Source organism: Meleagris gallopavo, chromosome 8 (genome assembly GCF_905368555.1).
Source record: "Meleagris gallopavo chromosome 8, MGAL_WU_HG_1.1, whole genome shotgun sequence".
Classification (NCBI taxonomy): Eukaryota; Metazoa; Chordata; class Aves; order Galliformes; family Phasianidae; genus Meleagris; species Meleagris gallopavo.
Genome location: NC_139411.1, coordinates 18,126,674 through 18,140,094, shown reverse-complemented (window position 1 = coordinate 18,140,094; position 13,421 = coordinate 18,126,674). Strand labels below are relative to the sequence as shown.

Here is a 13,421-nt window from a genome sequence, read left to right as displayed (position 1 = left end):
TTTTGTTTTGGTAGGTCCTCTTTTGTCGTTTGACAGATGAGCAGCGTCGAGTCTATCAAAATTTCATCGACTCTAAAGAAGTCTACCAGATTCTCAATGGAGACATGCAGGTTGGCATTAATTAAGGTTGATGACAGGAAGAGTTTGATGGATAAAGTCACTGATTGATGTTCACTTGCTTCTCACTGGGTTCTAAGCAGAAAGGGAAACGCATTCAATCTCAGTTCTGCTTTTGAGGATGTCTGCTTTTCTTTTTTTTTTTTTTTCCTTCCTGTGGAGTGTAGAATTTGGGTCCCTATGTAATGGCATGACCAGACTAAAATATGAAAAACTAGACCATAAATAATATGTTGGCTCATCCGATTTTCAGTTATGGAAGATGGAGGGATTACCTTCTTTCAAACCAGTTCTTTTGAGTGCCAATTATATCAGATGAATTAATGTCAGTTGTATTAAATGAATAACCCAGCAGAACTTTTCTAGCATGGTATCAAAAGTGGTCACTTTCAGCACTGTATGTTTACTTAAGTATGTTGACTCAGCTGTTCTTTGTTGCCATGTATTCCAAAGGGTTTGCCTGCTATCCTCAAGGTCTGTTTGAAACTACTTGCTAACGCAGGGAGACAGAGAGGAAATAGGATGAACGCAATAATTTAGTTGAACGAACTTGATGGATTTTTTGTCTTTTGAATAACAAAAGCTTGACCATGAACAACAACCAGGGGCTGCTTCTGCTAATGTGGAAATTTTCACAGAATTCACTTAACCTTGTCATCAGAAAAGACTCACAGTAATATATTTTCATTGACCATCTCCTATACTGATTTTTCCCAAAATGTTACGTGAAACAAAAGTATTGGCATCCACTAGTTCTTCTAAAGAGCAAACCACTATTAAAAAAACTCATCTTGTTTATGATTAGGTTAATCTGTTGTTATTTCTCATTCACAACACATGTAGATGTAAGTAGTTGTCAAGCAATAAAAAAGATATTTTCTGTTGTTTAGGTTTTCTCAGGACTAGTAGCTTTGAGGAAGATTTGCAACCACCCTGACCTCTTCTCTGGTGGTCCCAAGATTTTGAAATGCTTGCCAGATGCTGATTTGGAGGAAGCAGATCAGTTTGGATATTGGAAACGTTCTGGAAAAATGATAGTGGTAGAGTCCTTGCTGAAAATATGGCACAAGCAAGGTCACAGAGTGTTGTTTTTTACTCAGTCAAGACAGGTAAGATGAGCTCATTGCTTTTTGTTTTCTTATTAGTAGAACTAAAAAGTGTGATTGTCCTGACAAGACTTGTAATTTAAAACAGTTATTTTTGGTGACCTTATAAAATTAATGTGTTACTGGAGGAAAAAAAAAAAAGTCTAATGTCGTTGGAATAATTGAAGACCAGTTTCATAGCTCACAAGCTTTATTGGAAGAACAATGTTGTGGCAACTGTTGCTCAAGTTGAATATACTGAGTCAAAGCTTGTATTAGTTGTAACCATACAGTACTAGCCTGAAGTAGTGATGATATATCTATTGCCCCTTCTGCATAATTTCAGGGTCAAACTGGTTGTCAGTTAACATTTAATCCTAAGGATTGTGTGCTTTGGGCCAGTAGCATAGTCAATGACCTCCATTCATTTTCTCTATATATTCATTATTTCCCTGGAATGCTGAACCACTTACTTGGTTAAATTGGCTTGAGGACATGGTTTCCTATGCCAAGCACAAACATTCCAGTCTTCCATTCAGCAATGAAATAACTCCTCTTTAGTTTACTCCAATTACAATAAGTTCATGAGTTTTCTGCTAACTTAAGATTCACAAATTGTTTGTTTTTTTTCTTGTTTGTTTGACTGGCATTGCATTTAGTACCAGAAATTCTCACAACTCCATCAGATGCCTGTTTAGTCTTCACATCTGGATTTCATTATTTTTTTTCTATCACAACAGATGCTGCAGATCCTTGAAGTCTTTGTGAGAGACAGAAACTATTCCTACCTCAGGATGGATGGCACTACAACAATAGCATCCAGACAACCCCTTATAACAAGATACAATGAGGTGAGATGTTTGATCCTATATGTTAATGCCCATTATAGAGTATGGTGCCTGAGCTTAGCTTGAATTACTGATATTCATTTTTTGTCTGTTTTTAAATACTTTGCATTTGGGAAGTTCAGTCAAATGAAACCACTTTCTTAGTGTGATGGGGAATATGTCATCATTGTTTTAATATAAATTTTCTACTAAGAAAAAAAAATGTTGAAAAGGAAAAGTAAGTTTATTGGGCAACAGTAAAGGAAATTTAAATCAAGCTACTTGTATTTGTCAGAAGTGATATTAGGTAAACAAGGAAATTTAGCTCTCTTTGGATCTTTGCAAATAATAATAAAAGAATGCAGGACATAAGAAAAATGATGTTGTACTTGAATAAATCTTCTTTTAGTAAGTTCTATTCTTTGTAACAGGACAAATCCATATTTATTTTTCTTCTGACAACTCGTGTTGGTGGTATTGGAGTTAATTTGACTGGTGCTGACCGGGTTATTATTTATGATCCTGACTGGAATCCCAGTACGGACACACAGGTAAGTTTGTTCATTGCATTCTGTTCAACAGCTACATTGAAGTAAAACTGAAGATAGAATGAGATCTGTTTCCTCAGTGTTAAAGCACTAAGTTGTTGTTGCCAGCAGTGGTCAATTAGGGGACAGTTCCATATTATGATTGCTCTTTTGGAAAAGCTATTGTCAGTGGTTCCCACCACATCCCCTTTATATTGTTACATCTTACCACTCTTCAATAGCGTGGACTCAAATAATCAATGTAGCAAAACAAACAGTTGAAATGGCTTGTTGGGTTTTTTTCCTAATAAATAAACATACTAGTTGTTTTGCAAGGAAGAATGCAGCTGTTCAGCCTTGGAACTGACATGATTGTTCATGGTGGCAATACAGAGTAAGAAAAAGAGAAAAATTTTGCTTAAGTTGACTTTATCACTGGTCATATGTAGCTATGTCTTTAGGAGAAGCTGCTTTTAATGGTGAGACTCTGGGTTACCAGATCCCTTAACAGTACTTGGGGCTTACATGTTTGAGAGGAATATATTATTTCTGACAGAAAGAAATCCTGAATAGCTCTGAGATCTGCAAGAATGGGGACCTAGAGAGGTCTGTTTCGGTGGTTGCTTTGACAGTTTTTTATGAAAGTTTTTAATTTAGAAAAAAGGAGAAAATTTTAAAGGAAAATTTTATATTAAAGATGACTTCTGAAATAACTTTGTTTCAGAACAAGTCTATTTAAAGTATTTACCTTAGGAATGAGTTCTAATTTTAAGAAGTTAATTTTTTCTTTAGATTTTGCACAGCTTTCTTATTACAATTGATTTCTTATCTTCCTACATACATATACTCTAAATTGTTTTCATCTCCTCCTGAGTTAGTTGTTCTAATACTGTAGAAATACTACAGCAATATAGCTAGTTGAATTTGTTAAAATGTCCAAACTAGGTTTGATATGCTGGTATTGATAGCTCCCTGTCAAACACATCTAGAAAGCTAATGTCTGGTAACCAAACCTTTTGTGTTCCAGGCGCGTGAACGTGCTTGGAGAATAGGTCAAAAGAAACAAGTGACTGTGTACAGACTTCTCACTGCAGGTACTATTGAAGAGAAGATATACCACAGGTCAGTCAAAATGATTCAAACGGTCAAAACGATATAGTCCTGTGCTCAAGAAAATTTTTGCAGCAAACCTGAGGCTGTGTAACAATAACACACCTGAGTGTGTGCTCACATGGAATGCAACCCCCAGCCTTCACCGTGACAGGCATGTGTAGCTCTAGCTCTAAACCCACATGCTAAATGTACTTCACTTTGTTTTAGGAGCCGTGTCCAGTACACAAAGATTTCACAGTAAGGGAGAGTATAAGCCTTAGCACAGAAAGCGGGCTGCTTATTCAGAAGATGAAACTTGACAAGTCTGAGGTGCAATTTGAAATCAGCAAGCTTTTTTATCCTTAGAACATGTAAAGATAAATGCTATATGAGCATATATTTGCTATGCTTCAAGCCTAATATTATTTTATTCCCAAATTGTTCCAAAGTTCAAGAATTAAACCCCAAGAACTCCCAGTCATATTCATGCTATTTATTCAAAAATGTAGCTGGAGTCTTAAAGTGCTTGCATTTCTGAATAATGAAATCTTTTTGTTTGCTTTCCCATTCAGCTTTTTCAGTAGTTAGCTTCATTCACGTGAATTCCAAGTGAACAACATGCGTGGGAATCCTCTTGCTAGGTATTGCTATTTAGAACAGGAATGTCCTCTTTGAAAATGCAGATGAATGAATGGAAAGTTCTAAATAATGGAATACCTGCACTTACTGCGTGCATTTTTTTCTCTGCTTTACCACACTGATGCAAAGCATCCGCTGTTGGTTGGCTTGCACCCCTCTGGCATGTATGTGTTTGAATAACAGTGACCACATCAAGGAAATAGGCTCTAAGGGTCAGGACCTGCTATCAGAAATCTATTTTATTTCATGAACAACGCAATAGACTTCGTGCTTTAAGCAGGTTGCCTTTTCTTCTTGCCTTATATTTTCCTCTCTGCAAAAAATGCAGAAAGTTATGAAGCTGTTAATTCCTTGAAACTCCAAAAGTCTTCCAACGGGTGCACTACAGTACCTGATGCTGAAGTTTGAATGTAGTTTTGACATTTACGCATTTTAAAAATACTGTCTTTGTTTAATGCCAGCAGAGCCAAAATGATAATGACAATACTACTTTAGAACTGATCCCCATTTCTATTTGGGGTGTATTTTTAATAATACATTTAATATTTAATAATAATGTTTATGACAATCAAAAATTATGTTGTATGATAATGGCATAAAAGTAGATCTACAAATACTAGCAGGCTTTCTTCCTCTGTTTTCTCTTTTCGCTATTGCCATCCAGTCCTCACCATTACACTATGAGCTACCACACTGCCTTCGATTCCTTCAACTATTAAAAATGACATTTTAACATGATCTTGTTTTTCATTTAAACAGCTTTCTGATTGCTACATATGTGAGCTTCTCAATTTTAATGGATAAGAAAAAAAAACACCCTAGCTGTGAAGTTATTTATTGCTTAGTTAACGGATGCCTCACAGGACATTTCAGGATGGTGGTTACCTGTTGTGTTATGGGATTGTTGCAAAACAGTAAATCCCCATGCTTAACAATTTAGTTGGTTGTTTGAAAGTTACCAACTCAAGATTGTCTTTTAGAAACTAGCATCATCTTCCCACTGTTTAATCATTCTGCGGGGTAACATTTGTGCTTATACAGTTTTCTGTTTAAGTACTGTAGTCAGTACTTACACATAACTAGATGTTGTTTCCTGCATAAATTACTTTTGGTTTGTTTGGTTTTAGACAAATCTTCAAGCAATTTTTAACAAACAGAGTGCTGAAAGACCCTAAGCAAAGGCGCTTTTTCAAATCCAATGATCTTTATGAGCTATTTACTCTGAGCAGCCCAGATGTGTCTCAGGGGACAGAAACAAGTGCAATTTTTGCAGGTACACTTTTTTCCTAATATTTTTAATAGAAAAAAAAATGTTTGAAGTGTTTGATAATTTGATACTAATTTTATTCATCCCTCAGGTACTGGTTCAGATGTTCAAGTCCCCAAACACCAATTGAAACGGAAACTTGAGAGGCCAGCTGATGATGATGACACTTTGAAAGGTGGTCTCCATCTTAAAAAAAGCTGCTCACCGAAGTACAGCAAGTCATCTAGTTCCCACTTAACCAGCCACATGGCAAATTCTTCTAAAGCAATAGAGACCAACAAGGAAGCCAAAGGAAATTTGGAAACTTTCGATCAAAAAAACTATGCAGAAGATATTGCACAAACTGCTACAAACATAAATTCAGTGAATAAAAGTAAGCAAGAAAGCTTGGAAAGAGCTGACATATCTCTGTCCCAATCATTGCCAGGTGATGCAGAGCCTTCAGAGAATGCCACGGTGACTGAAGAAGAACATGAAGTGGCTAATGAAAATGCTGAGGGAGATTTTAGCCTTCTGTGTAGTGCAGCTGGCTGTCAGGAAAAGCAGATTGGTAAAACAGAAGATGGGCAATTGGATAATAATCATTATAAATGTACCTCAAAAACAAAGCACAGAGTGGATATGCTATCACATGACAGCCATAAAGAGAAGTCTAAGAAGAAACATCACAAAGATGCCAAGTTTGAAGGGGAGCGCATTCCTCACCTGGTGAAACAAAAGCGCTACAGGAAGGAGGACAGTGAAGAGAAGGAGTTGGACCCGAAGAAAAATGATGATTATGTCTTGGAGAAACTCTTCAAGAAAACAGGTAATTTTTGTTATTTGATTTGTGCAACAGTGACAGGCTATTTAAATAGATGTGTGCAAAGCTTACAAATGAGAAAGAGCAGTTTATCTAGTCTGTTACTGTCAGGACATGTTAAAATGTTCATTGTTGAAATAACTCAGGTAGGAGTGTGTTGATTGCCTTCCAGAAACTCCTTTGGATATGAAAGTAGTACAATGTTTATTTTGGAAATAAATATGTAACCAACCTTCATTTAGGCAAGAGTTCCACTTCTGTTTGTCCTGTCCATAACAATAGAAATGATCAATTTAACCACATAATTGCTAAGTCTTTTGTAAATAATGACCTCATCTGCACACCAAATGTGGTTTACTGTCAAATTGATTGCTCAGCTGACAGAAGGGGGATCTCTTACTAGAAATGACTGTACTGAAGTGCTGAATGTAATCAATCTGAAAATGGAAAAAAAAAAAAAAAAAAAAAGATTTTGGCATTCATTTAAGATTACTATTTCAATTAACAGGTGTCCTCCTTCAACTTTTCTTGTGTGCTCTGTTCACTAGGAGTACACAGTGTAATGAAGCATGATGCCATTATGGAAGCTTCCAGTGCAGATTATGTGCTGGTAGAAGCAGAAGCAAACAGAGTGGCACAAGATGCACTAAGAGCCTTAAAAGTCTCTCGACAGCGATGCTTAGGAGCTGCCTCTGGTGTGCCAACATGGACAGGTGTGAGTGGTCTTTCAGGTGCACCATCAGGAGTAAAGTAAGTTCATTTCTCACACTGCTTATCCAAAAATAGAAGAGTTCCTTAGAATGGTGTGGATTATTTCTTTTTGCACCCAGTATTTTTAGTAACATGTATCATTTTTCATTTGTTTTTTTTTAATATTTAATAAGGCAAAATGACATGTTTTGAACCTAGAAAGTAGTCCATTCTGAAGTATAAAAAAGCATTACAGTTTCACAGTACAGGAAAGAGAGGTGTAGAGCACTCTTGAGAATCCTAGAACACAAACCCAGTCATTGGCTTTGGCAAAAGTGTCCTAATATTGAGAGAGATTTCTCATGGAATTAATTCTTTTGCATGTTTAGAAGTCGGTTTGGTCAAAAAAGAAACCCTATGCTGCTTTCTTCACATTCCACTTGTGCATCACCTGTGAAAAAGTGCAAGGTAAGAAAGACAAGCTAGTATTTCTCTTCTAATAGCTTATCTATACACAGAGAAATATATGTCCACACATATATATATGCATGAAATGTTCTGGCTTATGCAACAAACCTGATTTATACTCATTTATACTCTCTTACCTATTCTTCATATAATTATGTAGACCTCTAGAATTTTCAGTCACCCAAGAATTTTTCTTTCTTTGATGCAACATTTTGTCTACTCAGATACAGCAAACTGCAGCATGTACCATTTGTCTGTCTCAAGATCAGCAAAGCTTTTCTTTCACTTCCTAAGTTCTATAGTATATGTTCAAGCTGAAACTAAAGAATACTGCCTCTTTGCTGTATATTACAAATGTGCTCACATATGTTATTTAAGTCTAAACAGCAAGCAGATTTTGTTAAACAGATTCTGTGGATCTCAAAATACATGGTCTATATGTTTATTTGTAGGATGCAGATACAATGAAGAAAGAAAATGTGAAGAAGAATACTACCAATGGGCACTTTGATGGAAAATTGGAAACTGGAGAATCATCATCTAGTGTATTAGATTCTTCATCATTATTAGCTAAGATGAGGGCGAGAAACCACCTTATTTTACCACAAAGGACAGGGAATGAGGGAGATGAGAATCTTCACCAAGCACCAGCTCCAGCCCCAGGTTCAACAGAATACGATGAATTGCTGGTGGATGTGCGGAACTTCATTGCATTCCAGGCCCGTGTGGATGGTGAGGCTAGTACTCAGGAAATACTGCAGGAGTTTGAGTCCAAACTGCCTGCAGCACAGTCTTGTGTCTTTAGAGAACTCCTACGCAATCTCTGCACCTTTCATAGGAACCCAAGTGGTGAAGGTGTCTGGAGGCTGAAGCCAGAATTCCGCTGACTTCTGTCAGGAGAAGGTACCAGTTTGCACTCGGCCAACACTCTGCTGTCAAAGACTTACTATTTATCTTTTGAAATGAGGAATTTGTGTTTGTGATTTAATAAATGACTTGAGCAGATAGTGATGCAGCACTCATTACAAGTTTAGTGCTGGCTTCATTTCCAAATTAAGCTATTTGTATGGAAGTGCAACCTACCTCATAGGTGAAGCAATAGAAAATATCACCTTTTCTTTAAAAGAAATGATGGGATGAAGAATATGTGCTGACTTTTTACTGCAGTAAGAGCCATGGATATTGCCGTGGGCATTTATTTGATTTCTGTGAAATTCCAAGAACGTTTCTCAGTTTTCTTTGTGTTACTTAAGTGGTCACTGGGCACACAGTGTAGCATCAAAAAAAAAAAAAAAAAGATTGTGATCAGCATGAGAGATTCACTTGTACTGACAAGAGTACTGAAATCATTAAGAAGCTTTCATAGTAGTGAGAATTTGCTTTTAATGTTTCTGCTTTCATTGTTGCTAGCATCTAACAAATGCAGTGTGACTTACATTACTACTTAACTTGGAAAATAATCTATTCCCACAGAGATTTAATCACAAAAATAAGAAGCCTGACAGTTGATATTCATGGAAAACTGATTGAATTATGGAAAAATAATTTACCCTTTAACCACTGATTCAGTCATATTACTATACACCGTGGCCAGTTGTTCAGTGTAGTACTTTTTACCAGTGAGATAACAGTAACTATTGTGTTTGTCACAGGCTGTGGACTGATAATTGAGATCCCATTGCATATTTGTAAGTCTCACTCTTGTTGATTTCTATATAAGAAATTTTCCAGTTCCCTGTTAGCACATAGTCTTTTACAAGGATCAAGATTGTCAGAGCAGGAATGATTTTACTGTATTTTGCTGAATATAATCATGTGTTTACACAGTCCTAATGTGACCTGTAACTTTTGTATATGCTCCTGTCTATTCCATAGGTAGGTAGATGGAGAAAATCTCAGTCTTCCTGCCAGTCAGATAAATTCTAGTACCTGTTTTCTTCCAAGAAGGGATAATCTTGAGTATTTGTAGCAAACCCAAGTGCTATGTTAGAGCTTTGGTGTGCTAAATGAAGAAATACTGGGGGGATAGGTTGTGGGAGAAAAATGACAGTCTTGCACATCTTCACAGCAACATTAAGTTACTCTGTAACTCGAAGTAGGAACAGTTAGATGTGCCTAATATCCTCATTTCTCTAAGCTATTGGGAAAAGGAAAATCTGAGTTACTTCTGTTTTTTTATTTGAAGTACAAACACTGGAAGGTGAACGGTGAAGCAAGAATACAAACTGGGTTACAAACTGCTAAAGAAGAGTAGTCTTTAAGTGCTTTCAATGGCTTTTTCTTCTGTTCTTATTCTGTATTAAAGGATCTGCAGATATTTGCAAAAAGTGATGCTTCTCTGTTTAAATAACTAATTAGTTAGCTTTTCACAGAGTGGCATTGGAGAGAACAGACTGTTGAAGAATCTGCTTTTCTTCCTCATGATATTTGAAGGTGGGCCTGATGCACCTTTTCCTGATACCTTTTTCTAATAACATTATGCTTATTTATATACTCTCTCTCTGGAGAAACACGAAACCAAGCATCCATATTGCAATTGCAGAAGTGCTTAGAAAATTGTAGGTCTGTTGAGATGACTTAGATCAGTAAAAGAGTTAAAACAATACAATCCTTCTGTTCTCTCCAAAGCTATAGAGGATTTCAGTTAGGTTTTGGTGTCATCCACAACATGCATCTCTATCCATGCCCCAGGAGCAATCCAGGAATTCATATGTCAGCAAAGCTGCTGTTATCACCTTAACTATTAGTTCTGGTGTCCTGTTCTATGTACTACTTTCAGTCTTAAAGATATTTTTCCTATACCAAGGAATGTTTGGAGCTTCTTACTCATGATCTATTGATGTAAATGGACCTGCATGTGCTTTTATAAATCCTTGGATTTTATGGACTTATTAAAAAAGTAGAAATAAAAATCTGTTCTAGAAGTCTTTCTGAGCTGGGGGGGGAGGATGAAGCGGGGATGTCATCTTTACCTTCATAGTGTAACTGTGACTAAATGATTCTAATGATCTTTAAGTACAAGACTGTTTTTCATACAACATCAAATTATGTGCCCTAGCAACTAGGTTTTTCCAGTACTAGTGGATATTTAAAAGGCTGAATTAATATTAGTATAATACTCAATATGAATATATTTTAAAGTATTTTGTCTCAAAAAAAATGTGTGAGATTAAAGGTCTACAGACTGACTTATTGGTGAAAGTTGTTCTGAAACGGCCAAGAGATTTGACAGTGAAAGAGTTATTTAAGAATTATCCTATTATTATTCCAGAATAGATGCTGTATCTGATTTTGTTTCTTTACCTGTGTAAAATCAGTTCACTTCATATCTTTAAAAAAGATACGAAGCAGTTCCTGACTAATGATTATGCAGTCAAGTACATTTACCTTCAGATGGCTTATAGGCATGTAATATTTTCAAAAACTTTTATTTCACCCTTCCCATTTCCTAAGCATCCAGTGCTGCAATGAGTGTTGTGTGTGATTATAAAAATCACTTCATGTGGAATGCTTCTATCTTATAATTTTTCTTACCTCATCAGGAAGGAGAAAAGGAAAGATCAAAATGCAGGTGTTAGTTTTGTAATCAAGTTAAATCTTATTAAAGAGAGCCATTTCAGCATGAAACAATATAGTCCTTAAATAGAAGGAAAAAAAATGTTGTTCTTGTTTCACACTGTAAATATTTGGGAGGCAGCTCTAGCATTGGTTATTAAGGTGCTTTACACCCCTTTCCCATCCTTTTCCTGCTTTATATTCTTCCAAGCATTTATTCTCCTTAGTTCATTCTTTTGCTGAACTCTTGAATATGTTGACTGTACAAAACTTGTCTGGTGTAAGAACTAAATTCTGATCTGGAGGCTCTGCTGCAGGTGATAGGTGGGTGGTCTTCTGAACCATGGCCCACCACAAAAGAAATGTTAGCAATACATTGAATGGATAGAAACATTGATTTACAATAATGGAAAGTATTTTTAAATCCATAAATGAGTGCTCTGGCTCAACATCTTCTCAGTGGGGTACACTGGGAGAAATGAGTCTACTACAGCTAATAAACATTATCCTGGCAAGTAAAGAAGAGAACTGTTAAATTTGGAAGTCCTGGGTTTGGATGATATTCACCCATACCTGTTTATACACAAGTGACATGGTCTGCTTTTGATTGCTGCTTTTGATTCCAAAGTTGCTTAAACTTAACAAACTTTTACTGTCTTGCTAGTAGTGCAATCTCTGCCTCTTATGAAGCTACAGCAGGAGGGCCACGATTTTCCAAAGGGCTTCACAGAGTTTTTGTTGTTCATAAAATCCTTCAGTACTTCCTTTCTCTAAGCCACTCAGCTTCAGGATTGAATTTTCAGATCTGCTGACACTGATGGGCTGATTGCCATTCCTCAAGGACCTCACCTTTTGACATTGGCCTTCATCAGAGCTAAAATGTACGTCATCGGGAATCCTGTGTGTGCGTGATTGAAATAGTCACTTAATGTTAATCTTTCTCCAATTTCTGTGTGCCTATTGATATTGCTGTATGGAAAGGACAAATACAGGTGAGTTATGTTCCTGAAAGAGCCTATTATTGTGGAAGATCAATCCTGTAGGCTCCATTTTTGGACTGAACTCCAAATGCAGTTTGGGAAATGTTTTTCAAAAACCGTGGAGACAGGTGAAGGTAGTGATTTTTAGTAGTCGTTAAAAGGTAAGTCATACTTCATCAGTGAAAAAGATGTCCAGGAAGGCATCACATAAGTAGAAAAAGCAGTGTGATAGTTGTTGTTACGGGATGTGTCCTTCAGGGAAAGCTGTCGCATGGAAGCAGCATTTAAGTAATTCATTTGAAATTCCCTAGGCAAACCAGTTTTAAAGAAAACAGCAACTCAACTAATGTTTGTTTGTTTGTTTTTTCCAAAATGGTAACATTTTGCTCTAGCATCAAATAATGCTGTTTTTAAGATAAAGACTGGGTAGATGGATAATGAAATTGGTGGACTAATACCCTGCTTGCATCTCTTTTGCATAGTGCTGTGTTTCTGATGTCAAATACTAGCAATACCAGTCTAAGCAGTTTTCTCTCCTGGATAGAGAAGTTGTTGAGGAACAGATATACAAAGGCTGCTCTGAAAGTAATGCCTCCTATTTTATTATGTTGGCCCACTACATCAGAGGCAGATATTGATGTATGACAGTAGAGGTTGAACCTTCCCACAAATTTTCCATTAGTTTTTTGCTGTGTGACAGTTGTCAACAGAGAGGCAGTCTGACACAATGGCATCTGACATGGAGGTGTGTATGAAACACAAATGTGTCACTGAATTCCTCCATGCGGAAAAAATTGCACCCACTGACACTCACTGATGCTTGCTGAATGTTTATGGACACCACACAGTGGATGTGAGCACAGTGAGGTGGTGCATGGGGCGTTTCAGTAGTGAAAGACAAATTGTGTTCCAGACAGCCGTGCACAGCTGTCACGCTGTGAAATGAAGAGTGCATTGATCAGCACATCTGTGCAAATCAGAGGATTACAACCAGAGAATTGTGTATGGAGCTGAACATCAGCCTCAATATGTTGGAAATGATGGTGGCAACACTGGAATATTGCAAAGTTTGCTCCCACAAATGCTCGTACAGGAACAGAAAGAACACCATATACAAGTTTTTCAGAATCTATTGAACAGCGTGTGAATTCCTCATCTAAGAAAATGTTCGAGACGAAGGCCTGAAAAGGTAAAGTGTGCTGTCTTTTGCGATAGGAAAGGGGTGATCCTTCTGGATTTCCTGAAACCTGGACAGTCAGCTCTGACCACTACATTGCAATGCTGACTAAACTAAATGCTCAAACTTCTTGAATCTAGCTAGAGAAGAAGACAACCTTTCTCTTTCAACACAGTAACACCAGGTTCCCACACC

At 36.9% G+C, this 13,421-nt stretch overlaps 1 protein-coding gene across 3 annotated transcripts in view; it reads left to right on the top strand.

The window, feature by feature from the left end:
- The window catches only part of ERCC6 (ERCC excision repair 6, chromatin remodeling factor), a 47,252-nt gene extending 36,826 nt beyond the window's left edge, over positions 1 to 10,426 (top strand). For 2 of the 3 annotated variants that reach the window (XM_085229090.1, XM_085229091.1), the window contains 10 exons: positions 15 to 110; positions 1,008 to 1,226; positions 1,943 to 2,053; positions 2,461 to 2,580; positions 3,584 to 3,678; positions 5,415 to 5,560; positions 5,646 to 6,362; positions 6,905 to 7,106; positions 7,436 to 7,514; positions 7,967 to 10,426. In XM_085229090.1, coding sequence (XP_085085216.1) covers positions 15 to 110; positions 1,008 to 1,226; positions 1,943 to 2,053; positions 2,461 to 2,580; positions 3,584 to 3,678; positions 5,415 to 5,560; positions 5,646 to 6,362; positions 6,905 to 7,106; positions 7,436 to 7,514; positions 7,967 to 8,401 — 2,220 coding nt within the window. In that variant the 3' untranslated portion in view covers positions 8,402 to 10,426. Of the gene's footprint in view, positions 1 to 14; positions 111 to 1,007; positions 1,227 to 1,942; positions 2,054 to 2,460; positions 2,581 to 3,583; positions 3,679 to 5,414; positions 5,561 to 5,645; positions 6,363 to 6,864; positions 7,107 to 7,435; positions 7,515 to 7,966 lie in introns of those variants that run through there. The other variant, XM_085229092.1, reaches the window with a different exon arrangement.
- The last annotated feature ends 2,995 nt before the right edge of the window (positions 10,427 to 13,421 follow it).